The sequence below is a fragment of the Dendropsophus ebraccatus genome, chromosome 2, assembly GCF_027789765.1.
Source record: "Dendropsophus ebraccatus isolate aDenEbr1 chromosome 2, aDenEbr1.pat, whole genome shotgun sequence".
In the NCBI taxonomy this organism is placed as follows: domain Eukaryota; kingdom Metazoa; phylum Chordata; class Amphibia; order Anura; family Hylidae; genus Dendropsophus; species Dendropsophus ebraccatus.
The window spans coordinates 62,069,030-62,096,073 of record NC_091455.1 but is presented as its reverse complement, the minus strand read 5'-3'; the positions used below and the strand labels follow the sequence as shown (position 1 = coordinate 62,096,073).

The following is a 27,044-nucleotide window of genomic DNA, read 5'->3' as shown; positions in this document are numbered from 1 at the left end:
CTAAACGTTTATATTATTTGAAAATTTAAATTTTCGATTTTTTTACGGCCTAATTGTGAATACTTTCCTCCAGCCCCTGTAGGGTTAAAATGCTCATTATACCCCTAGATTAATTCTTTAAGGTGTCTAGTTTCCAAAATGGGGTCACTTATGGGGGTTTCCAGTATACAAGCCTTCTAAATCCATTTAAAAAAAGATGTGATAATTTGCTAATAAATTTCTAAGCCCCATAACACCCTAAAAAAGTAAAATATGTTTCCAAAATTATGCCAGAATAAAGAGGACATATTGGTAATGTGATTTAGCAACTAATTTATGTGCTATGGCTTGCTTTTTTAGAAGCAGAGAATTTCAGAAGTTCATAAAATGCAAAATTTTCAAATTTTTCATGATATTTTGATGTTTTTCACAAAAAATACACAAAGTAGTGACCAAATTTTGCTACTAATATAAAGTGCCATATGTGACGAAAAAACAATCTCAGAATCGCTAGCATACGTTACAGCATCACTGAGCTATGAGTGCATAAAGTGAGACAGGTCAGATTTTGAAAAATGAGCCTGGTCATTAAGGCCAAAACAGGCTTTAGAGGCAAGGGGTAAAAGGAGTCATCCAGCATTCAAAAAAACCTGGATACTGTCTTTCATAAGCAGCTCCATCCCAGTCCTCAGGTTGTGTGGTATTACAATCCAGTTCCATTTATGTGAATAGAGACAAACTGTAATACCTCATACCACTAAAAAATAATAATACATTAACATAAGACAATACTCAACACCAGACTCACAGGGGGCGTCTTCTCTGCATGAATTGCAGATGATGTTTTTGCAGGCACTTTTTCTTTTCTTCTGGTTTGGACCACCATTAAGACTTCTACTGGTGATGCCTCGGCTCTGCAGAATCTGCCAGACAAACATTTAAGGCTCATCTGTGATGCAGCATAATCCTCTTCTCTATACAAATTCTCATCTGTGTAACTTCACACAGTAACAGAGACCCCTCTGTGCTCCCATAAAAGCAATATGCCCAGTACATGCCTCCAAATAGTAGTCAGGCCCCCTCTGTGCCCCCATATAAGCAGTATGCCCAATATATTCCACCAAATAGTAGTCAGGCCCCCTCTGTGCCCCTATATAAGCAGTATGCCCAGTACATGCCTCCAAATAGTAGTCAGGCCCTCTCTGTGCCCCCATATAAGCAGTAAGCCCGAAACATTCCCCCAAATAGTAGTCAGGCCCCCTCTGTGCCGCTATATAAGCAGTATGCCCAAAACATTCCCCCAAATAGTAGTCAGGCAGCTCTGTGCACCCATATATTAGACAAGCCCACTTATATGTCGCCAGAATGTCATAGCGAGCGGCCTCCTGAGATAGATAGATCATTGAGAGGGAATTGGCAGTATCAGAAACAGGAAGAAGGAGAGAAGGGCAGGGAGAAGATGGATATAAGGGAAAATTGGGGGAAAGATGTGAAATGGGGGTTAGCCATTAAAACAATAGGAGACAGATAAGAGGAGGGGGATTTAAATAATAAGGGGCAATGGGTGGCAGAGAGCTGTACGGAGAGGAGAGAGTGGATGGGGGTAGCTGTAGAAATAACATAGACCCTTCTGTACATCTAGCTTTTTTTTACACATGAAGATTAATTGGTGAAGCCAAGTGCACGTCCCTGTACCTGGTAATAAAGACACCACATCCCCTCCAATCAGCAGATAGGTGGCTGTAGGCAGGTAGGTGTAGGTAGCTGTAGGTAGGTATTTTCCCCCATCCCCTCCCCCATGTAGGTAGCTGTAGGTAGGTGTAGATAGATGTAGGTAGATATGGTAATTGTAGGTAGGTATTTGCCCCCTCCCTTTTCCTCTCCCTTTCCCTCTTCTCATGTAGGTAGTTGTAGGTAGGTAATTAGTTGTAGGTAGGTAGTTGCCCCCTCCCCTCTCCCCGCATAGGTAGTTGTGGGTAGGTAGTTGCCCCCTCCCCTCTCCCCATGTACGTAGTTGTAGGTAGTTGCCTCCACTCCCCATGTAGGTAGTTGTAGGTAGGTAGTTGCCCCCCTCCTCCCCTCATCATATGTAAGTAGTTGCCATCCCTCCCCTCCCTCTCACCATTTGGGTAGTTGTAGGTAGGTAGTTGCCATCCCCTCCCCTCTCCTCTCACCATGTAGGTAGTTGCCCTACTCCCCTACCCTCTCCCCATCCCATCCTATCCCATGTAGGAACACACAAACACACACGCAAACAGACACTTGAACTCACCTGGCTCCCTGGCTCCTCTCCTCAGCTCGGCGGGCAGTGCTCCAGTGACGTCACTTGGCCATCAGTATGTCGGAGACTGCAACCTCTTGTGACCACAGGCGGCACAAGAGTGACTGACAGAGTGGGAGCCAATGACTCCCGCTCTGTCAGTGAGGGGGCGCCGCGTCATTTAACTTATGAGCCTCACAGTTAAAGGGCCAGAGCAGGTCTTGGGATGCCAGGCACCTGACCTCTGTGGTGGCTAAGTGAATAGCGGGGCGGCTGTCCGCACTGTTCACTTTGCCACTGCAGGAGGCTGGGGCGCCCCCTAACTTGCCAGGAGTGATGCGCTCTGTGCAATTGCAGAGGTTGCACAACCCAAAGGCCGACCCTGGTTGGAGGCCCTTAAGGAGGGCAGGGCATAAGCATGAGGGTTATGAGGGCTTGAGAAACAGAATGTTCTGAGCAAAGACTGGGAAATGTAGTCTGATAGCAGTGCAGGTGAACAGAAACAACAAGAGAAACGGACCAGACATAAAACGGCATCAGAGGAGCGGGACTACTGTAAAACCACATTAAGATTATCAGGGGGAACATATGTAACAACCTTGCATTGTTTGGAAGGGTTTTTTTTTAACAAGGCTGCTCGGAGTTTCCCTTTAAGGGCCAGTTCATACGGAGTAAAATCAGTGAACCAGTTCACATGGAGTAAAATTGGCGGACAAGTGAATTCTTAGAGTGGATAGCTGTGCCAGCCCTCCGATAGTGAAACAGTGTCACACTAAAGCAGGTGGGATTCTGCCGAGTTTTCTCAGTGTGAACTGGCCCTTAAATATCAGTAGAACTACATTAGTGGTGATGAAGGCCTTGGGACAGATGCACAAAAAAAGCACAAACACCAGAAGACCTCAAAGGATTTTATGCCAAGATCCAGGTCGATGGCACCAAATGCGTGTTTTATCTTGACCGCTGCTCCTTTTTTCAATTTTTAGATATAGGAACAGATGAATAGAGATAGAAGATATGTCTCATTCAGATGGCCATAATCTAGCCACATTAAGCATCTATATTACAGCCATTATAACCATGGCTGAAACAGAATCATAAAGATTAGATCTGTGGTCTGGCAGAAACTGCTCGTAGTTCATGTTATCAGACCTGTGGTTGGCCTGGGACTTACAGGCTGCAATACAGAGACTAAAAAGCCCCAGTGCTACTGAAGCAATAAATATATACTGTATAAAGATAAAGGACTATCTAGGACTTGCAGCCATGATAGATAGATAGATAGATAGATAGATAGATAGATAGATAGATAGATAGGAGATAGATAGATAGATAGGAGATAGATAGATAGATAGATAGATAGATAGATAGATAGGAGATAGATTATATTCAATGGTAGCGCTTTCTGTGTTATAGATATAACTTGTAAATTTCCTGTAAAACATACATAAAATGAGCAATGTTCTACCCTACAATAGATTGCACAAGAAACAGCATGCCTGTCAATGTCATTCTATAGTCAGATTCATCATACAAGGTACAAAAGGGGAAGAGTGACTTTTACAGTTACTAGGTATACGCCCTCAAGGTATCCTAAGGTCAGTCATCTTCACAGAGCTGTAATAGTTATCTCTCTGGTAATATTAATTATTATTACCACAAGTAGGTGGCAGCATCTCCCAGCAATGCTGTTCCCTCCTAGTATTACCTCGGGAGCAGGGGAGTCTCTATATCCCTCTCTACAAGCAGCAGAGATGACTCTGACAGTGTACAGTGAGTGTCAGGGAGATGTGGAAGCTGCTGCCTGCATGTATGTGTCCTGTACAGACAATAGCTTCAGTGAAAAGATTTTTGTTATGTGCCTCACAACCCCCACAGCGTAACTGCTAGCAACTGTGTTTAGTGTCTTCTCTACCCACAGCCCCACCTAAACCCTGTCTCCCCCACCACCCACCCATCCAAAGCCACAACCTCCCTCCACAGCAGTTTGTGTCTCCCACTACCCCTTTCTCTTCCTTCCTTCCATTCCATCCCATAAAGACCTGGCCCATTAAACAAATCTGTGCACTGACAAGAAGCAGCATTTATACTAGACTGTCCACCGACCAGGGGGCAATGTTTACTCTAGACAATGCACTGACCGTTTACACAAGAGGTGGCATTTACACTAGACAGTGCTCTCACCAGGGGGGGGGGGAGTTTACACTACACAGTACACTGACCTTAGATGGCATTTACACTAGACTATGTACTGACCTCAGATGGCATTTACACTAGACTATGTACTGACCTCAGATGGCATTTACACTAGACTATGTACTGACCTCAGATGGCATTTACACTAGACTATGTACTGACCTCAGATGGCATTTACACTAGACTATGTACTGACCTCAGATGGCATTTACACTAGACTATGTACTGACCTCAGATGGCATTTACACTAGACTATGTACTGACCTCAGATGGCATTTACACTACACAGTGCACAGAACTTGGATGGCATTTACACTAGACTATGCAGTGACCTCAGATCACATTTACACTAGTCTATGCAGTGACCTCAGATCACATTTACACTAGTCTATGCAGTGACCTCAGATCACATTTACACTAGACTATGCAGTGACCTTTCCATGCTCCCTGCCTTCCTTGCGGCTTCTCCCCGCATTCCCCACAACCGCCGCTGGCCCTTCTGAGACGTCTCTGAGGTGATAGGCATCTTATCCAATTACTCACCTGGACTTTGTACCATTATAGCTAGTGATTGGCTGAGCGGCTTGTCAATGCAGAGACTACTTCAGAAGCTTCAGCTGCGGCTACAGTAAGCCTGGAGAAGCTGGGAGGACACCAGGAAGCATGTAAAGGGAAAAGTATTACTTAATTATTTTTGCTGCACTTCCATCAGCCGCAGACCACATACCTCCTAGTAAACAGGGTGATACGATCCTATTACACACATTGATGCGGGTGATAATCTTTAAACCTGCTAAAAGACAACAATCATTCGATGATCGGGTCCTCGGCTGATCACTCTCTTTATTACACGGGGCATATCTGCCCAAATGGTCCTGATTTGGCAGATAATCGCCCCATGTAATAGGGCCCTTAAGGTCTAAGGTGTATAACGACTCCCCACCTATGGCTCTCGGTGGCTGTCTGCTCAAAGAGCTGACATGTCAATTCTCTAAGCGGAGAGTGATGGAAGTGGAGGTGCGCAAGCCCTTCCATAGTGAAACAGTGTCACAATGAGGCAGGCGGGATTCTGCAGTGGAAAGTTCCGCTGCGTAATTCTGCTGATTTTACTCCGTGTAAACTGGCCCTAAGGGTACATTCACAGGCTGTGGACCTTCTGCAGATTGTCTGCAACTGACTATTTACATTGATTTGTTTTGGTGCACAAACATTGCACATTTTACCTAAGAGATATACAATATGGTGTGTGCAAATAATACTGACAAAAGGTGCAACTGCAGTGCTCCATAGTGAGCTGGGAAGAACCACGGGTGAAGGCAAACACTACATAACTGCAGGATCTGTATACACACATAGTAGTATCTGTCTGTAACTAGGGAGCTGCATCAACCTGATGTGCTGCATATAGGTCCGCTCAGGAGTAGAACTCTTTACACAGATTATTAATATATTATTTATATTTTATAAAAAATGCAACCTACGCATACCTTTTACCAGGTTTATTCAGACATCTTACAACAAACAATACTGTGTCTTTTAACAAAGAAAATATAAGACTCAAGAAGATGGGAAGACGCAATAGATTTCAGTATATTTGTATCCCACACAAAGACATTCCATTCTGCGGGAGAGTAACAAATAACGCTAATATGTAATAAATAAGCTTCCAAAGTTTGAACCAGTGGATAAAACTTTAATACTTGAATTAAAAGACATTTTTCAAACTTACAGCTTAAGAAAAAGGTGCAATCAATATTGCAGAATGAGAATTCCATTCTAAGCAACATTAGTTCTTAATGACGGAGCTGCATGGTCAGGCGCCTTACAGATGCAGTGTACCCGGCTAACTCAAATACTTTTATATGCAGAGACAATCAATGCTTACCTTTTCCCCTCTTTCTTTCGAAACCTCGCGTTCGTCTTCCCTGTCACACTTATTTCCCAGGAGAACAACTTCTACTTCTTCACCAGCTTTCTGAATCACAAAACCAAATTGCAAAGAGAGACAGTGACTTTCTAAATGGATAGCTTTCTGGAAAGTACAAAGCACGCGTCCATTGTAGATGACAGACAGGCTTACAATGAAAAGCACTGGCATATCACAAGCCGGTTATATGAAGTCTTACACATTTCTGTGCTATTTTCATCCAACAATGCCAATGACATGATTTCAGCTCTTGCCAAATCTTATTACTGGGAATTAAATGTAAATGAATGGGCCAGAGATTGAGATAAATACAGTTATTAATGACAAGTAATAGTGTTAGACTTTCATGTGATGTGTTAAATATATGGTCTAAAATTCTAGAAAATTCAGGATGCTTGGAGAAACAAAGCCCTGTATTAATGGAAATGCAACTATTTTAAAAGGGAATCTGTCAGCTTTATATCATGCTCAGAGCTTCAAGCATGGTGAGATAGCTGATAGGGAGATAAAACAAATGATAGCTGTTTCCTAGCTGATGGCTGTCTGCAAAGTTACAAAATCAGGTGTTTCTTCTGAACACGAGCGGGTGAGCTGCACCATGCACTCTCTATCACTGCCTTGCATTATTAAAGTGGTATTCCACCCAAGGACTAAAAACCTGAGTATTTTCAGCCATCTCCCATGTTTCTAGCTGCTGCCATTCCTGAGCTACATGTTTTTCTAAAGAACGGTCTATATCCAAGATGGCGCAGTCCAGGAAACTACATCTCCCAGCATGCATTGCACTCCAGAGCCAAATGCCAAGTATCCACTTCATCTTGTAGTATCTGCTCATTGCTAGCTCAATCTGCTTTAGTTTTAGGCTATGTTCACACTACGTAAAAGTACGGCCGCTGTTGCCATCGCCAACAACGACCGTTCTTTGCATGTTGTAGAACAATACCTATTGTTCTATGGGATCCCGGCCGGAGCGTATACACATCGTATATGCTCCGGCCGGGATCCCGTGCGGTGCCGCAAAGAACTGACTTGTCAGTTTTCTGCAGCCGCAATTCAGTGAATTGCGGCCGTAGAAAACACTGTCAGTTCACACAATGAAGCAAGCAGCTCCGGCCGCTTGCTTCATTGTGTCCTATGGGGAGTTCAGATGCAGGCGTGTGCTGATGCACCCGCATTAGAACACTAAAAGAACACGGCATGGCAGCACTGATTGGCTGATGAGGAGTGAGGGGAGTCGGGAGCTTCACACAGCCACGGCGCCAAGCAGGTAATGTATGCTCTGGGGCGAGGCTGCGGGCAGCCGAGGGTTAAAGGGGCCGTGTCGCATATCGTCAGCAGAAAAAAAATTCTGCTGCGGGTCTTTGACCCCATAGAACTTCACTATACCAGGATCTGCAGCGGATTTCGATGCAAATCACAGCGTGAAATCCGCTGCGGATCTGGTACGTGTGAAGCTACCCTAAAGTGTATTCCCATCTTAACATTTCTGGACTAGTTACAGGTAACTTAGGAGTAGTGGAAACAGTTTAGCTATTCTGTTTCTATAACTCCCATTTACTCCTATGGAAAGTGTAGCTGCTTTTGGAATACCAGCCACCTCTGTTTACTGCAAACAAGCCAGCCGCTACAGGGTGCTGGCCCTGTGAGTATTACATAAATGTTGAGATAGGGATACTCCTTCAGGTTGTCACCTACTTGGTCTCTTCCACACATCCTTGGGCAAGACCATAATGCACTTGTGAAGGGGATAAAGTATATAAAGCCCGGACTGCAAAAGACCCCAGAATTCAATGGGCCCTTTGCTTTCCGTAAATCAGGATTCTAATTTCTGGATAGAAAAAAATGATGGACGAGGCCTAATACAATAAAACAGATGAGTTGCACATCTGCATAATACTGTCACCTTCCACAAACTTAGATGCCGCACATTTGATATACACCTGTATAAAACTTGTCTGTGTCTTTCTTCTGTAAAATTGCTTCATTTCATCACTGGACAATGTTACCTAGGCGGGGCTTCATTGGGCCTCTTCCCAGTCAAATGGGGCACAGCTGCTGTGTAGCCCTGCCTAGGTGACACTGTCCACCGATGAAATGAAGCGAGATGAAGTCACAGTATCACTTTCAAGGGAATAAGTTACCAGATTTACTTTGCCCTATTTAGGTAAAACATATAATAGTGGCTCACACCCTGATTATAGTGGTGTGTCAATTACTTGTCAGTATGCAATACTTTATATGATATCAACGTTTACTAGGTGTAGGGCAAACCAAGCACTTTCTGAGACTAGAGATGACTGACAGCTTTCCTCCATTACTGTCCATAGGGGGAAAACCGTCAATCATAAGTGGTTGGGCAGGGAAGCCTGCTGTTCACAAATACAGAGAACTCCAAGCTGCCCACACGTCACAGACGACTATAGTGCTGCACCTGGTAGACAGTGATCATTACTTTTTATGCCCTAAGATAGGACAGCATGAGATTCCCCATTCTCAGGACTGAAAACAGATGAAGCAATGATATGCCCTGTATAAAGTATTAAAAATGATCTCTGAAAAGCTACTGTCCTTGTCAACAACATTACATCATAATAATGTCATTGTATCACTGTCAATGAAGTTCTGTATCAGCAATAACACTGTTACTAAATTTCTTTCATGGGTTTAATTTGGGGTTGAGAGCTGCTCTTTGTTAGTGTCTCTGCTCCTGCTCCAGGGTCCCGGACAAGGTAAACATCCTCTAGGACAGGGATGGGGGACCTGCAGCTTTGGCTGTCCTGGCATGATGGGAATCGTAGTTCTGCAACAGCTGGATGACACAGATTCCCCATCCCTGCTCTAGGATATCCCTATTTTCATCTTTCTTGCAGAAACAGCAACATGTGGGCTGTGTCAGGTACCACAGCTCAGCACCTTTGTCTTGAATAAGCAATACTCCATAAAATGGACAGCTGTGGACAGCTCATCTGTCCACTTTACCCTTTAATATCTCAACTTATTTCTTACCATTTTAATGTCTTTCATCCATAAAGATGTATTTTCAAATGAGACGGGATTAGTGATGTCGTACACGAGAATAAATCCATGAGCACCCCGGAAGTAGCTGACACTTAGCGTATGGAACCTTTCCTGTCCCGCTGTGTCCCTGAAACACATTTAGCCATGAATTACAGCACCATACAATGTAGACCACCTCCAATGTCTCCCCTGAAATATAATTCAGACTATCATCACAGTTTGCTTTTGCATTTTTAAAGCAGGATATCTATATGCTGAGGCTTGCTTGAGTGCTTGGGTTTTTAGCTAATTTGGGGTAATGGTAATTTTCATATATCCACCTAGCTGAGTTTGTGAGCACACATGGATAATTTATAGGGGTTATTCCAAGATTATAATTTATTATCTAAAAGAATAGGTGAAAAATATCCAACCTCGGGAACCCCACCATTCATGAGTAAAGCAGCAGCAACAACAAACATCCTTCTTCTTCTTTCTATTCACCTCCTATAGGATGGCTAAAGATAGCCAAGTACACAGGTTGGTTATTTTCTGCATCCAAATTGTGAATGAATGGAGGGAGGTTGGGTATGCACATTGCTGATCCATTCTGTCTGGAATAGAGCATCTCTTTTCTTGTGATTTATTTCTTGTGATCTAAGCACCAACACCAGATACTTATCACATAACATATAATCTTGGGATGACCCATTTGAGTCAGAGGGTACCTCCAAGTTCAGCTATCATTGTGCCAGTGGCGTAGCTACTATAGAGGCAGGGTAGGCGGTTGCTAAAGGGCTTGGGAAGAAGATAAGAATGACCTGTGTCCTTCTGCTTAACCCCTTATGTACTGCGGTGTGTAAGTGACCCAATGTTTACTTACATGCTGCAACACAAAAAAGGGTTAACAGGCAGAAAAAAACTTTGCTTCCCTGCACTGATATCCCCTGACCTCTGTTCTCACTGCCTGCTGTGCAGAGGTCAGGGGTTATCAGTGCACCAGCAGTAGAACAAAGATGTCCTTGTCTTTTGAACATTGGGTCACTTACACACTGGATTACATAAAGGGTTAAGCAGAAGGTAGTCTGCTCCTGCACCTATGTATTTATCCACAAGGGCTTCTAATGGGCCCTTATAGTTAAATACAGCGGACTGACAGAGCAAGCAGCCATTGGATTTCTGCCCTGCCTGCCAATTTTGTGGATGCAGGCAGCATTCTGCCTCTGGCCACATCACAGACTAATATATATATATATATATATATATATATATATATATATAGTGCTTTGTGTTGTGTTATCCTATCTAGGCCCCTGCATTGTGCATTACATTTTGTCACTGATGTCTGACCTGACGTCGGACCTGCTCATGCAGTGAGCTCTATTCCTGCCTGGGACAAATATTTCCCTTTTCTTGGGATTGTTTGGACCCCCTGCAGTTGGACTTCCAAGATCAGTTTGTTATTCTATGGATAGGGGATAACATCTCTAGATGGGCTTACCCTTTTAGGATTATAGGGTTTAATATAATCAATAATCAATAAAAATATTTTTATTCATATGCAGGTCGCTACTGGAGAGATGCAATTATATTCAGAAATGTAAAAGATAATTCCTTAATGTTGTATCTCAGGATGGAAAATGATCGAATCTGGCTGATTATTCAGCAACAACAGGTCATATGTACTTCATATTAAAGCACCAGCCTTTGTTCATACCAAGCTGATGGCTAGTGAGTGCAGCGGTGACACGACAATAGGCTGTTTTGCCACCTTGCTCCTCACAGTTACAGGCCTACAGAATGTTTAGTTAGTTCAGTAGACACCAATGATTTCCTACATTACTTTTCTTGCTATTTGTAATCTTTCCTGTGACCGCCAGGGCAGACGCAGCCAAGCTTTGGTGCACAGGGTAAAGTTAAAGATTAGGAGCAGTCCAAGACTTGTATTATCATACCACTTTTTTTTATAAACATATACTGTATTTCCTGCGTATAAGGCGAATGGGGGTATAAGACGACCCCTGACTTTTAAGAAGATTGTCATGGGTTCGCCCTATGCACCGGAAAATGTTAACCCCTGCCGGACCGCAGCCTTGCTGCGGTCAGGCAGGGGTTGACTGCAGCTAAATGGAAAAAAAAAAAAACAGTTAACTCACCTGGGCTCCGGCCTCCGCGCATCTTCTGTCCCGTACTGACGTACACTGACTGCGCCGGGATACCCGAACCTCTCCCGAGCAGATGAGACGCTCGGCTGCCGGAAGAACTTCGGAAGAATGACAGAGACTTGGGGTGGCTCCGGAAGTACCCGAAGCCTCTGTCATTCTTCCGAAGCTCTCCTGGCAGCCGAGCGTCTCCAAGCTTCTCCGATGAGTTGCTCGGCTGCTCGGGAGAGCTTCGGGGATCCCTGGCGCAGTCAGTGTACGTCCCACTGCCTGCGCCTGGAACGGAACAGAAGACGTGCAGAGGCCGGGAACGGGCGCCAGGTGAGTTAACTTTTGTTTTCTTATAGTGGTTGCCCCATACGGTGGGGATGCGGCCATTTTTGAGCCCCTCCACTGTATGGGGTTACCATACCCGGCGTATAAGACGACCACCGACTTCTGAGAAGATTTTTCGGGGTTAAAAAGTCGTCTTATACCCCGGAAAATATGGTAGTTGGAAAATTTGGCAGGACCAAAATTCGAGAAATCATTTTAAATGGCCACTTTTGACATGTCTTAGAGACATCTAATAAGTTGCTTACTTTCACGCCAAAATGTGACCCAAACAATTACAACATTTTGGGGTATATTTAAGCCATGCCCCTTTATAGCTAGACTACACCCACTTACTGGTAAGCCACGCTCCTTTTGCAAGGGGCTCCTAATTTTGGTGCAGGCAGTTTTGATTTGATTATTTGCCACTGAACCACTTACAGTCCAAGTCAGATACAGGACAACAGGCATGTCTCACATAAAGAGGAAACAAAAACTCAACTTTTCTCAGAGCTAGAGATTGTAGGGTATTACATCCTACATTAAAGCTAAAGCTATTTTAGCTAGAGGTAATTGCCTTCAGTATTCAGGTACATATGCTGTATATGCTTACCAGATCTGAAGCTTTAATGGAGTGTCATCAATGTGGACTGTCTTTGTTTTAAAGTCAATGCCTAGAAAATGAATAAACATAGTCACATAACATTTGGCAGAGCCATGGTCTGTGCCATTTTATGGCCAAGCAAACCATAGTATCTGTGTCTGAGCATATCGGTATTTTTCTCATAGATGTTGTATCATATGTCCTAACTATTGGGTTGTTCAAACCAAAAAGCTCTGGCTGAAGAACCTGGATGCAGCCCTAGGGAGTCCTGGAAAACACGGATACAGCCTATGGCTGGATCTATGTTTTCCAAACAGCCTTAGGGCTGCACCCAACTTCTTCAACCACCGGTCATCAAATGCAGAGCATTCAGGTTTGGACAAGCCTGAGAATGTGCAAGGTTCACTCATCTCGAACCCTAATTATTTGGTATCTTTACACTGCTGCTTTGGCCCAGGTTTCACAGTAATCCTAATACTACAATTATCACCAATTAAGTTTTTGTCCAAACGGTTGTGAATGGAGTGGCAGATGACATGTGGACTGTTATTTCACTCAAATTCTATGGCAAACTGCAGAATACAGCAATACGCCACCTCCACACAATGTCAAGTAAAAAAAAAAAAAATCCATTATTTGGCTGTGACCTGACAGCCGTCAAAAAAATGGTGTTGTTGTGGCCATAGGCTTTTTCCAAGCAAATCCCGGAAAAGTGGGACAGATTCCAAGGCTTTACAATGTGGTTTGTAAGGTTCTTGATATTTTACCATCAGACTACACCTAAACTGCTGGAACACATACCTAAAATGTATACACAAATGCATATATACACAGATACAGTGAATTGTGTGTGTGTATCTTTGTGTGTTAGTGTATATGTGTGTGTGTATGTTTGTGTGTGTATCTCTTACAATTCTCCTCCTTCTTGCAGCGGGAGACATTTCTCCTAACCTTGGTCCTCCCTCTTTCACTAACAGCTTCTCTTCACCTACCACCTGCAGAAACCCTGATAACCTTGTCAGGAATCGCTGTTTGCCTAGTCCTATCCGCAATAACTGTGCACTGTGGAATGCCAGGTCTGTCTGTAACAAACTTACCGAAATTCTTGATATGTTCATTACTAAATCGCTCAATCTGCTGGCTCTAACAGAAACATGGCTACAAGATTCGGACACAGCCTCACCCGCCCCTCTTACCAACGCTTTCCCATACCCCTAGACCTGATAACAGGCATGGTGGATGAGTTGGTGTACTTCTCTCCCCAGACTGCACTTACCAGGTCATTCCCCCTGTGCCCTTCCTCTTTTGAGGTTCACACCTTACGACTTTTCCATCTGTTTTCCTTGAGAGTCGCAGTCATCTATCGGCCCCCTGGTTCACCTAAGTTTCTTGATCAATTTTCTACCTGGCTTCCTTACTTTCTATCTTCTGATATTCCTGCTCTGATCATGAGTGATTTAACATACCCATTAACAACCCATTCTCCCCACCAGCCGCTCAGTTTCTTTCTCTGATGTCCTCTCTTGGCCTCTCTCCGCATTCTAACTCTCCAACGCACAAGGGTGGGAATGCCCTGGACCTATGGGACCAATTGTCTGCATTTCAGTGATTTGTTATGGGAAAATTTGCTTTGGTTTAAGAGTGGATTTGGATTACAAGCACAGTCCCGGAATGAATTATGCCCGTAATCCAAGGCACCACTGTGTATAAAATAAGGTGACTTTTTTTTATTTTTGTTACCTTATTTTTTGTTTTATATTAATAAGAAATGCTTACAACTCTTTCACTGTATTAGCGAGCTAGAAAGAAATCCCACCTTGGTCACACAAAATACCTAAGGCATTCCCAATGGCTGATAACTCCCTCATTCATCTGAAGAGCTCAATTAAACAATTTAAGATTTCTAAAATAAAGATTCTTCCCTTTTGGCTATCTGCCTAGACCTTAAGGTATTAGAGGAATGCAAACATCTCCTCCTGACAAGTTTATCCTGTTTAACGTACGTATGTCTTGTAATATAACTTATGAAGACCTATGTTTTTACTACTTTGATGTTTATTTTAGTTTTGTATTGTCTGGACAATGCTTTTTTACCATGTTCACCTTTACATTCTACCCTTTGCAAGACAATCTTCCCTAACTAAACTGCTCATTGCTTGTGGTATGGTCATAAATTCTACATGTGTACTGTAAATTCATGTTCAAAGGTGAACGTAAAGCTTTACACTAGATCTTTACTAAAATGTTGTTGTGCACTTAAGTCATATCTGTTTTTTTTTCTTCTAAATCTGCCTGGTTTTTCTATAGTGACCTTGCACAGCAGGGGTATCAAGGTCATTTCAGTACTGCCACTCCTATTATTGAGCCCCTGAGAGCCCCACAGCGCACAGCTTTTACTTTCTCTAACTTTGGGAGGTGGGATCGGGGCTGAGATGTTTGCCAGCAGTACACAATTAGCCAATGAATGATCGCTGGCACCCAGGCCGATTATCTTGTGATTGAGTGTTCCTAGGTATGCTTATTACCAATAATTGGCCTGTGTAAAAGAGCCCTAACATATCTCAATGTAGTGCATCAAAACTATTCTTCACAGTCTGTGAAGCTTTGGCTGTCCAGGCATGATGGGAGTTGTAGTTTTGCAATAGCTGGAGAGCCAAGGTTCCCTACCCCTGGCTTAAAACACTGTACCTAAATCTGGGACGAAAAATAGGACACATGTAAATCACCCGTAACTGCTTATATTCTCACAATATAGTAGAAAAAATAAAGGGCTTTTAAAGAAATTAAAGGGGTTATCCAGCGCTACAAAAACATGGCCACTTTTCCCCCTACTGTTGTTCCAGTTCAGGTGCGGTTTGCAATTAAGCTCCATTTACTTCAATGGAACGGAGTTTCAAAACCCCACCCAAACTAGACAACAGTAGGGGGAAAGTGGCCATGTTTTTGTAGCGCTGGATAACCCCTTTAAGCAATGTTGAATATACAGTCCATTCTGCAGATATGATGTACTAGAGCAGGAAGAGTTGACCACAGTGAAAAGTTTAAGGATAATTTGTCAATTAATCATGTAAATTCAGCTAATTCCAGCATAATTTGTCAAGTGGGTGGTCCTACTCTTTCTATATGCTATCTTATATGCAGATAGCTGTCATACACTGAGCAGCACAGCCCACTTGACTAATTAGCCCACAATTAGTACAATTTATGTGAATAATTGATGTTATTATTGAACTTTCACCCCAAAGCTATGTATCAATCTGCTCAGCAACTCCTGCTCTATAACCCTGCCGATTGAACTGCTTATTCAATCTGACATTTTTAACTTTAACATAAAACAGTCAGAGGCATGAGTTACATGAAGAAGTGTTTATGTATCCCCCTTCCATAGGATGAGTGGAGGCTGTACAAGGGTCAACACGCCTGATCATGTCTTCTAAAGACAGATTTACAGATGGGATCAGGCCATCTAATAGGGCTCTAAGAGGGCTCCAACTGCTGAGAAAAGCCAAGGGCTGCACAAATGTTCTACCGATTGTCTGTTAAGACCTGGCCGCACGATTACAAAGCTATGTAACAGGTTCAGTAAACAAGCGCCAATCAACCTGGTGATGGAAGGGAATGTAGCTAACCTGCAATACCACACACAACTGTGGACAGGTATGGCAATGTGTTCGGAATAAAGCATGTTCTTGCTAATCCTGCACAGCCCTTTAAGAAGAGAAGCTCATATCACTGGAAAACATGATTCCACTTTAATATTAGGCAGTTTAGGTTGTTCCATTAGAGTTTGTCACCATTTCCATGCTGACTGATTAGTTCAAGTGGAAATTTTGTTCTCCATGCCAGTCTGGAATTTTACAGAAATTACCCAGCAGCTTCAAGAGAACTCCTCTGACACTGCAGATCTGGCCTCAGGCAATAGAAAGATTAGGCACACCCTGTGTCTAATGACAGTTTGTTATTCTGCATTCATACAGCCATTCCTGATGTAAGGGCTACAGGGCCCGGTCACCAATTCTCTTCTGGGAATTGTGCAAGAGGCCTCCGCTGTCAAAGTAACAGGATAACTGACCTTATCCTGGACTAGATAATCACACACAGCTGCAGTATTGTTACCATCACAGACATGTTACCCACTTGGTGGAATTCGCTCTTCCTTCTGTGTAAATGTAGATTATGTGACAGATTTTGTTGAGCCAAAACCAATAGCGGTTCCCGGCCGCTTCCTGGTGTCTGACGCCGCCCGAGACGCTACGTCTCAGGGCTGCTCAGCCACTCAGTGAAGGAGGCGGGATCCGTTTGAAGTCCGCTCGGATCCCACCTCCTTCACTGAGTGGCTGAGCGGCCCTGAGACGTAGCGTCTCGGGCGGCGTCAGACACCAGGAAGCGGACGGGAACCGGGTACCGGAGCGCCGCGATGAGTGACCCACCTCTGAAACCGGGGAGGTGAGTGGAAGTCTTTTATTTCAGCCACCTCCTCCCCGGTCCCCCCCCAGAAAGTGCCCCCATGCTGGAGCACCCCTTTAAGGATGCACTAGTCCTTCAAATCTGAACGTGCCCTAGGAGGAGGAGATGCTTACACTGGCCAGGAAAGGAAGGAGCAGAATCAAAGAGAGGTGAGGCGCCCGAGGGTCGAAAGGGAGAATAGCTCTGAGCCCAGCACGAGGGCAGATGTGACACGCATAGTAAGCGGTTTTGTGTTTTTTGTTTTTTAATAAAAATGCCACTGCAGTTTTTCAGCCAGAAGTGCATTCTGTAGAAAGCAAAATTACACTATGTGATGGCAGCCTAACGGATCGATATGTGCGAATCTACCATACATACTATAAGGCTCTGAGAAATGAAAGTTGACCTGTAAACTGGTTGCTATCTGAAAAAAATGTAGGTTAACCCCTTAACGACAATAGATGTAAATGTATGCCAGCCATGGAAGTCTGTGCCTTTTTGACACATTAACTGCAGGGGCTCTACAAAAACGGGCTCAGGGACTGAGCTCACCTCTCAGGGGATGAGGCCCGGCTGCTACCAGCAGCCAGGTCCTCGCCGTTAATGACGGACGGCAGCCACCAAGATTCATGGGGCCCCATTGCAAAAAAAAAACTTTACGTCCCCCCCCATGCACAACACAAAGCACTGTGTGTATATATATATATATATATATATATATATATATATATATATATATATATATGTAATGTGGGCAAAAAAATAAAATCTCGTGACCATAGGAAGAATCCTGCCTGCAGCCACAAAGGGACTGGCAGAGCAGAGAGCCAATGGCTGCTTGCTGTGTTAGTCGACTGTATTAAAAGCGACTCTGTACCCACAATCTGACCCCCCAAAACCACTTGTACCTTCAGATAGCTGCTTTTAATCCAAGATCTGTCCTGCGATCCGTTCGGCAGGTGATGCAGTTATTGTCATACAAAATTACTTTTAAAATTGCAGCTCCGTGCCCTACTGGTGTATCTGTGCCCTAATTTTGCACCACCCCCTTCGTCCCCCCTCCCCACCCTCTTCATCAATAGGAATGCCACTGGAACATTTACTCCTGTTTGAACATTGCACAGGTGTCTTAAGGATCCAGCCCATGTGCTGTGGTAACACAGGTGAGGAATAATAGGCAATCTGCCTGCAGCATTCCTAATGATGAAGAGGGTGGGGAGGAGGGACAGAGGGGTGGTGCAAAGTTAGGGCACAGATATGCCCGTAGGGCACTGAGCTGCAATTTTAAAAGTAATTTTTTATGACAATAACTGCATCACCTGCCAAACGGACCACAGGACAGATCTTGGATTAAAAGCAGCTATCCGAAGGTACATGCGGTTTGGGGGGGTCAGATTGTGGGTACAGAGTCGCTTTAACTATAAGGGCCCACTAGGAGCCCTTATGGTTAAATACCTAGGTGCAGGAGCAGAGTACCTTCTGTTTAGCCCCCTATGTACTGCAGTGTGTAAGTAACACAAACCTCACTAACATGCTGCAGCACAAAAAAGGATTAAAAACAAAAGACAAGGAGATCTCTGCTTCACTGCTCGTGCACTGATAACCCCTGACCTTTGCATGAGATCTGGAGAACAGAGGTCTGGGGTTATTAGAGATTTCATTGTCTTCTGTCTGTGTTGCAGCATATAAAAAAAACTTTGGGTCACTTACACATAACAGTACATAAGGGGTTAAGCAGAAGGACACAGGATGGTTCTTATCCTCCCTGTGCATCCCTGGTCTGGCCTCCGGCATGGGTCCCATTGCAGCTGCCTGGCCTGCCTCTATGGTAGCTATGCCACTGCATCAAGCTCCTTCACATCATTATTCCCTCAAATGCTGCCAACTGCAGCATTTAACTGTCAGTGACAGTTTTCTCTGACTGCCTGAGGTCTTACACCTCCATGCAGTCCGATCGTCAGTCTGTTCCTAGACTCTATGGGGGACATTTATCAAAGGGTGTAAAGTTTAGACTGGTGAAAACTGCCCACAGCAACCAATCACAGCTCAGCTTCCAGCTCTGGTGAAAGGAAAGAGGAGCTGTGATTGGCTGCTGTGGGCAGTTTGCACAAGATAAATTTTACACCCTTTGATAAATCTCCGCCTATAAGCAGAGCTTATATAACGATTTTGAAGCAACGATTTGGTTTTTGTAACAATCAGTGTTTAGACGAATAAATTGTTAGAAAAATCGTTTGAGGATGTAAGTATTATAGTATTATTTTCTATACTCTTTCATTAGTCACCAACCATGCATCTCCTATTACATGAAGCAATGGCAGCTGAATGACAATAATCAGCAAACGATCGCCTCCTCAGCTGATCGTTGTCTTTTGTGTAGCCAATAAAATCATTGCTCTCACCTGCACATCTCCCTGTCTAAACAAGTGATGTGTGGCCAATAACAATAATTAGATTGGGTTGCACAAACAATCCAGTGATTGTCCGTGCGGTCCAGCCACACAATTGATGTAGCAAATCTTACATAGTTAATACTGTTGAAAAAACACAAGAGTCTATCAAGTTCAACCGATAAAAATTGTATCATAACTTTGCCAAAGTTGGAAGTCGGGATTTGCATATTATTTTATCTATGACAAGATCCGTGGCAGAAATCAGATCCCTTCCGTGGATATGCAATTTCTCATAGCATATGAATGGGGCTGCAGAAACCCAACCCTCCTGTATAAGATACAGACATCTGGACAGACACACAGGCACTGGTGCCCAATCTGTGCCAACATCTGTGTCATATATGAAGTTCTGTGAACATTCCAATCACAGACATTTATTTATCAGCATATTATCCCCTATCCTATCACTGGAATTACATCCTGCAGCAGTGATCTGCAATATACCGTTGTAAAACTCAGCATGTCCTAAAAGCCTGTGTTTCTCTCAGCATGCCCTGACATCCTATGTCTCTCCAGGTATAGCAGAACTACAACTCTCAGCATGCCCTGACATCCTATGTCTCTCTAGGTATAGCAAAACTACTCTCAGCATGCCCTGACATCCTATATCTCTCCAGGTATAGCAGAACTACAACTCTCAGCATGCCCTGACATCCTATGTCTCTCCGGATATAGCAGAACTACTACTCTTAGAATGCTCTGACATCCAATGTCTCTCTAAGTATAGCAGAACTACTACTCTCAGCATGCCCTGACATCCTATGTCTCTCCAGGTATAGCACAACTACTACTCTCAGCATGCTCTGACATCCTATGTCTCTCCGGATATAGCAGAACTACTACTCTCAGCATGCCCTGACATCCTATGTCTCTCCAGGTATAGCAGAACTACAACTATCAGCATGCCCTAACATCCTATGTCTCTCCGGATATAGCAGAACTACTACTCTTAGAATGCCCTGACATCCTATGTCTCTTAAGGTATAGCAGAACTACTACTCTCAGCATACCCTGACATCCTATGTCTCTCCAGGTACAGCAAAACTACTAGTCTCAGCATGCCCTGGCATCCTATGTCTCTCCAGATATTGCACAATTACTACTCTCAGCATGCCCTGACATCTTGTGTCTCACCAGGTGTTGCAGAACTACTACTATCAGCATGCCCTGACATCTTGTGTCTCACCAGGTGTTGCAGAACTACTACTCTCAGCATGCCTGACATCTTGTGTCTCACCAGGTGTTGCAGAACTACTACTCTCAGCATGCCTGACATCTTGTGTCTCACCAGGTATTGCAGAACTATTACTCTCAGCATGCCTGACATCTTGTGTCTCACCAGGTGTTGCAGAACTACTACTCTCAGCATGCCCTCACATCCTGTGTCTCCCCAATTATTGCAGAACTACTACTCTCAGCATGCCCTCACATCCTGTGTCTCCCCAATTATTGCAGAACTACTACTCAGTATATTCTGAAAGCCTTCTGCATGCTAGGAGTTGTAGTGTTACATCAGCAGAGAGTAATAACTGATTCTACTTAATGCAGCAGATATAATTATCTCCCTGTATGAGGCACAGAGACATGGCTGTATATATATATATATATATATATATATATATATATATATGTATATATATATATATTACAGGTCACTGCAGAAGCAATCTGAGTGTAAAGCTGTGAGGGTGTCACTCACCCACTGTGGAGAGGTAGGAGGGCATGGTGTGGTCTGTGTACCTGCTCACTATACACGTCTTGCCCACATTGGAGTCACCAGTCATCACCAGCTTAGCCACCAGGTTGTTATATATGGATCCTGCCATCCCCTCTGGCAGCCTGAGTCCTGAGCAGCCTGACAAGTCCCAGCAGGGTGGAGGGACTCTGACTCCAGACTCCTTCCCTCCTCCTCCTCCTCCCCGGTCACCTTACATCACAGTCCGGCCATTGTGTTCGGACACTGAGGCTCTCCCTGCAGCCTGTCACCTCCTGTGCTCAGGGTTGTCACTCTAAGCCCCGCCCCCTGTCGTCCCTCCTGTCAGTTCCTCTAAGTGAGTTCCTTGTTTTCCTCTCCTCACACAGTGCTGTTTTGTATGTAAGGGGATGTGATAAACTCTGTAGAAACCCAGGAGCTAGGGGGGGTATTTGCATTTAAAGGGTGACTCCACCTAGAAACAACAGTTATAGGGCAGGTCCAGGGGCGTAGCTAGGGGTTCAGCCTAGGGGGGGGGGGCGAGCAAGTCTGAGTGGGCCCCCAACCGATTATGCTACCCAAAGGGAACCTAACTTGACGACAATGCTTTCTTAATAATAAAGGGAATATTCTGCCCCATTGCTCATAGTGAATTAAGATAAAGATCAGTGTTAGAGGCTTCTACATTTCACATATGTAAACACGTAAAATCTCGATTTTATAATTTATTTATTTTTGCTAAATCTATCACTATCTGTACCTATCCCTACTCTTTCCTGCATTATCCCCCCAGCTGCCAGTAGCTGTATATACTGTGTTAGTAGAGTGACTGTATAAACAACACCAGAGCCAGCACAGTGTACATGGAGGAGACAATACAGAGTGTGAATATACTGTGACAGTCTCCTCCATACATGGAGGACTATGCATATGAGTATATAGAGAGAGTGTGCACAGTGTGTGTGTATATGTGTATATGGACAGTGCACACACCTTATAGAGAGTAAGACCACAGTGCACACACCTTATAGAGAGAGATCACAGTGCACTCTCTCTGCATTGTGCATATGCACAGTACCACTGTGATCTCTCTCTATAAGGTGTGTGCACTGTGGTCTTACTCTCTATAAGGTGTGTGCACTGTCCATATACACATACAGTGCACACTCTTTCTCTATATACTCATATGTATAGTCCTCTATGTATGGAGGAGACTGTCACAGTATATTCACACTCTGTATTGTCTCCTCCATGTACACTGTGCTGGTACTGTGTACATGGAGGACTATACATATGAGTATATAGAGAGAGTGTGCACTGTGTGTGTATATGTGTATATGGACAGTGCACACACCTTATAGAGAGTAAGACCACAGTGCAGACACCTTATAGAGAGAGATCACAGTGCACTCTCTCTGCATTGTGCATATGCACAGTACCACTGTGATCTCTCTCTATAAGGTGTCTGCACTGTGGTCTTTCTCTCTATAAGGTGTCTGCACTGTGCATATACACATATAGTGCACACTCTTTCTCTATATACTCATATGTATAGTCCTCTATGTATGGAAGAGACTGTCACAGTATATTCACACTCTGTATTGTCTCCTCCATGTACACTGTGCTGGTACTGTGTACATGGAGGACTATACATATGAGTGTGTGTATATACTGTATAGAGTGAGGTAGAGTGTGCACTGTGGTCTTTCTCTCTATATATACAGTGGTACCTTGGTTTAAGAGTAACTTGGTTTAAGAGCATTTTGGTTTAAGAGCTCACAGTTTTTCAAAATTGTGACTTGGTTTAAGAGCATTGCTTTGGTTTGAGAGCTCCGTGTACTGGGTGGGAGCGCGAGCGGAGGAGGGGTATGGTCTTCATAGCGTAATCTACAGCACTAAACTCTGACCCAGGAAGTCTCCCTTAACTTGCAAATCATAGCGGATACATTTCAGGCTGGGGCTTACATCAGGAGACAGTACTGTGGAGGTAATCTCCCCATAGCTGTAACCTCTCTCTCCCCGGACAGAGACTGCTGCATGTATGTGCCCACATCTGTCCTGCTCATTCCTTCATGCTCCCTGCAGTCTCTGTCAGCCCTTGTGTTTCCCATCCTCTCCATTACTGTACAGTAACGTATAATATCACATATTCTGCTGTTTCTGAATGTTTGTTTCATCTGTTTTACATGTTATTCAGAATAATAAATCATTATTTTTGGGGTTTGGAACCAATTGTCTGGATTTCTATAATTTCTTATGGGAAAATTTGCTTTGGTATAAGAGTGGATTTGGATTACAAGCGCGGTCCCGGAACGAATTATGCTCGTAAACCAAGGCACCACTGTATAAATATATATATATATATATATATATATATATATAGTCCTCCATGTACACAGTACCAGCACAGTGTTCATGGAGGAGACAATACAGAGTGTGAATATACTGTGACAGTCTTTTCCATACATGGAGGACTTTACATATGAGTATATAGAGAGAGAGTGTGCACTGTATGTGTATATGTGTATATGCACAGTGCACACACCTTATAGAGAAAGACCACAGTGCAGACACACAGACACACACACAGAGCACACCATAGAGATGAGAACGGGGGCTGTGCGGTGGCCTGGACAGTTGTCCCTGGAGTCCCGGCAGGCTGACACCAGAGTGTGTAGCTAGGGCCACAGGCTCTGCAGCGGCGGCCTAGAGAGACCTCCTCCAGACTCCCGGAAGCCAGACAGACGTGCCTCCCTGTATGACAGGTGCAGGTGTAGCGGGCAGCGCTTAGGGCCAGAGGCTGTGCAACGGCAGCCTGGAGAGGTGTCCCCCAGACTTCGGTAGTGTGTCCCCTGCGCTGCTTTTTGAAGATCGCGGCCCAGCAGCGATTTCATTGGTCCGGTCGGGCGGCCCAGCAGGTCGCGCTCCGACCTGCAGAGAAGCAGCTTGCCGCTCCAGGCCCCGCTCAGGCCGGAAGCCGCCAGTAACTGCAGCTGAGCGTCCTCTTGTGGCTGGAGGCAGAATTGTTCTGCCTTCGGCCACAGGAATGATTAAATGGCCAGGATCAGCACCCAGCGGGGCCCTGCACTTGCTGGATGCTAGGGGGCCCAATACAGCCAATATTTTCTGGGGATCCCAGTGGGCCCCTGCCAGGGTGGGCCCAGGGGCGGCCGCCCCCTCTGCCCCCACCTAATTTCGCTACTGGGCAGGTCCAATATTTTAGTGTCCTTATAGATCTCTAGGCTGGGATTACTGATGATCTTCAATAAAGGACAGTCTAAAACATCACCTATTCCACTGTATGCTAGATGTTGTGATGGCTTCTATGCAGCTTCCCTGACTATCTATTACACTACTAGATGTGCTCATTAGCTTGGACACTGTTCACACACCATTGGTGATCCTGAAGAGTTTACTTGACTTTATAGGATTTATCGGGGGTGGGCCCCCGGAGGACACCAGGGAGACAGTGCAGACTCCTTCCTTCTCACAGGCGGAAATCATGATACAAATTGACACCTACTCCCCAGTAGATGATACAAATCTACACCTGCTCCCCAGTTTGTTCAACAATGTCTGTGCCAGGAGCAAGACCACCCGCTTTACTAACAAGCATATGCTGGGGAAAATGGGGCTTTATTGAAGACTGGTGTACATGTATGCCAGTCATGATAAATGTCCACCATAGTATTTCCATCAGTCTTTTAGTCAGGCTTTTTGTAACTAAAACCAGGAGTGGACCTGACATGGCAAAATTATAATGAAACAAGACTGAGTAAAAGACTTACAAAAATACTAGGTGTGAACATAGCCTCAAACAGATCCATAAAAAAATGATACATTGGTTACAAGTGGGGCATCTTTTATGGTTGAAGGGGTTATCAGGCGCTCCCACATTTTTTACATCTTGCTGCCATATAAGAAGTGAAATATTAGATAAATGACAACGTGGTTGACAGGTAGGATAAAACTTGGCTTTTAGAGAGGAGCGAATACGATTTGATCGAGATGGTATTCGATCGAATATTACGGTATTCGAAAGATTAGAATTCAATCGACTAGTGTGACGAATACGCGGGAAACATTCGAAAGCCCTCCGATTGCACTTGGCGCTTTTTTTAATCCAATCACCATGCAGGGAGGCCGTGAGGGACCCTGGGAGTACGCACACAGCGCAAAAATAGCGTCTACTCTCATTGGATGGCTTGACCACATGACCTTGAATATTTAATAATTGACTTCCACCTCTCGACCGCAGATGCGCTTTCAACCTAGCCAGGGAAAAATCTTGGAGCAGGGAGAGATAGGTTTTAGTAGCGTTTTGGTTAGGCAGGAATACTTCAGCACCCAAAAGTCCTTTTCAGGGCTAATATCCAGCGAAATAGGTTATCTTTGAATCCAAAGCTCTTCTTAGTGCTAAGAAATAGATGATATAACAGCAGCAGCATCAGCAGCTGTATTTATTCCTGTACCCTGTGTGTACAAGTGACTTACGTATAGTGTCCCAGGTTTAGCCCACTAAGGGCACATAAACGTTATACATATTGTGCCAGTTGCCCAGTAAAAGGCATGTGATACCTATTGTGCCAGTTGCCCAGTAAAAGGCACGTGATACCTATTGTTCTAGTAGCCCAGTAAAAGGCACGTGTAGCTATTGTTCCAGTAGCCTAGTAAAAGGGACGTCATACATACTGTTCCAGTAACGTTCGTACAGCATGATGCGTGATACGTGATCATGTGATGCAGTGTTTTACACCCCATAAATATGGAAGGGGAATAGTCTTTGTTATGCTGGGTTTACACAGAACGATAATTCGCCCAATTGAACGATTAACGATTTTGAAGCAACGATTTGGTTTTTATAACGATCAGCATTTATATGTAGAAAAATCGTTGGAAGATTCGTAAGAAAAATCGTTATTGCGATCTGCGAATTTTTCTTGAACGACGAACGACGATTTGAGAACATGTTGAAAGATCAAAATGAACGATTTTTCGCTCATCGCTTGATCGTTTGCTGTGTTTACACGAAACGATTATCGCTCAAATGCAATCGTTATTGCGAAAATTTGAGCGATAATCGTTCCGTGTAAACGCAGCATTAGACTAAGTTGGGAACAAGGCGTGTGCCTACGCCGAAACGCGTCAACTAAGCTGTCTATCTCTGGTTTTATGGAACTATAATAAAGATTTTGGACAAGAAACGTAACCTGATCCTATTGTGCTGGATTCACACTAAGACTTTATTTAGTTTGGAGCCGAGAATTGGGCCCGTCCGAGCGCACGGGAGTGATGGGTGAGCTGACTCCAACCCACTTTTGCATGTTGGCATCATTTAGGTAGGTTTCATGGGGGACTTGGTGACCTCCAAGTGGTCGAATTTGGATTTCCAAGTGCAGAGAATTTTTTCCCCATAGACTATAATGGGATTGAATATTCGTTCGAATAGTCTAATCTCGGTGCCTACTCGATTTGAATTCTCGAACGTCGAATATTTCACTACTCGCTCATCTCTAATGGCTTTTATTAGAAATTCTAAAATCATTTGGAAACAGGGTCAAGAGCAACCCCACAGACCATTGGGTTGACTACAGAAGCTACTATAGCCTCTAAGAGTTTTCTATTGTTGTCTACAAACTAGGAATCCTATCTCACTGACTAACTGTATACCATAACATTGGAGGTCACACCCCACTGCATATCCTACACCTATGACAACATGTCACCAATTCAGAGTATGTAGGGTAAGCCCCGCCTGGCTTAGGGGACGCCCACACACGGCGGTCCGCAGTAGTTGCAAGCAGGGACTTACTAGGACTTAGTTTCAACCATTATATGATCCACAGAGAAGGCTGTGGAATTGTATGTCCATTCACTCTTTAAATTGATTTTAGAATTTCTAATAAAAGCCAAGTTTTATCCAAACGACCTGTCAACCACGTTGTCATTTAACTAATATTTCACTTCTGTCAGTCTTAGACACGGTGGTGAATTAGTATTATTTACAACTATCCGTCA

At 44.1% G+C, this 27,044-nt stretch overlaps 1 protein-coding gene across 1 annotated transcript in view; it reads right to left on the bottom strand.

The window, feature by feature from the left end:
• Positions 1 to 21,159, bottom strand: part of LOC138784478 (ras-related protein Rab-10-like) — a 34,453-nt gene extending 13,294 nt beyond the window's left edge. Inside the window, exons 1-4 of the mRNA XM_069960060.1 lie at positions 21,033 to 21,159; positions 12,444 to 12,504; positions 9,366 to 9,504; positions 6,318 to 6,407 (exon numbers count right to left, since the gene is read on the bottom strand). Of these exons, the coding sequence (XP_069816161.1) occupies positions 6,318 to 6,407; positions 9,366 to 9,504; positions 12,444 to 12,504; positions 21,033 to 21,159 (417 nt within the window). The remainder of the gene's footprint in view (positions 1 to 6,317; positions 6,408 to 9,365; positions 9,505 to 12,443; positions 12,505 to 21,032) is intronic.
• Between the last annotated feature and the right edge of the window lie 5,885 nt (positions 21,160 to 27,044).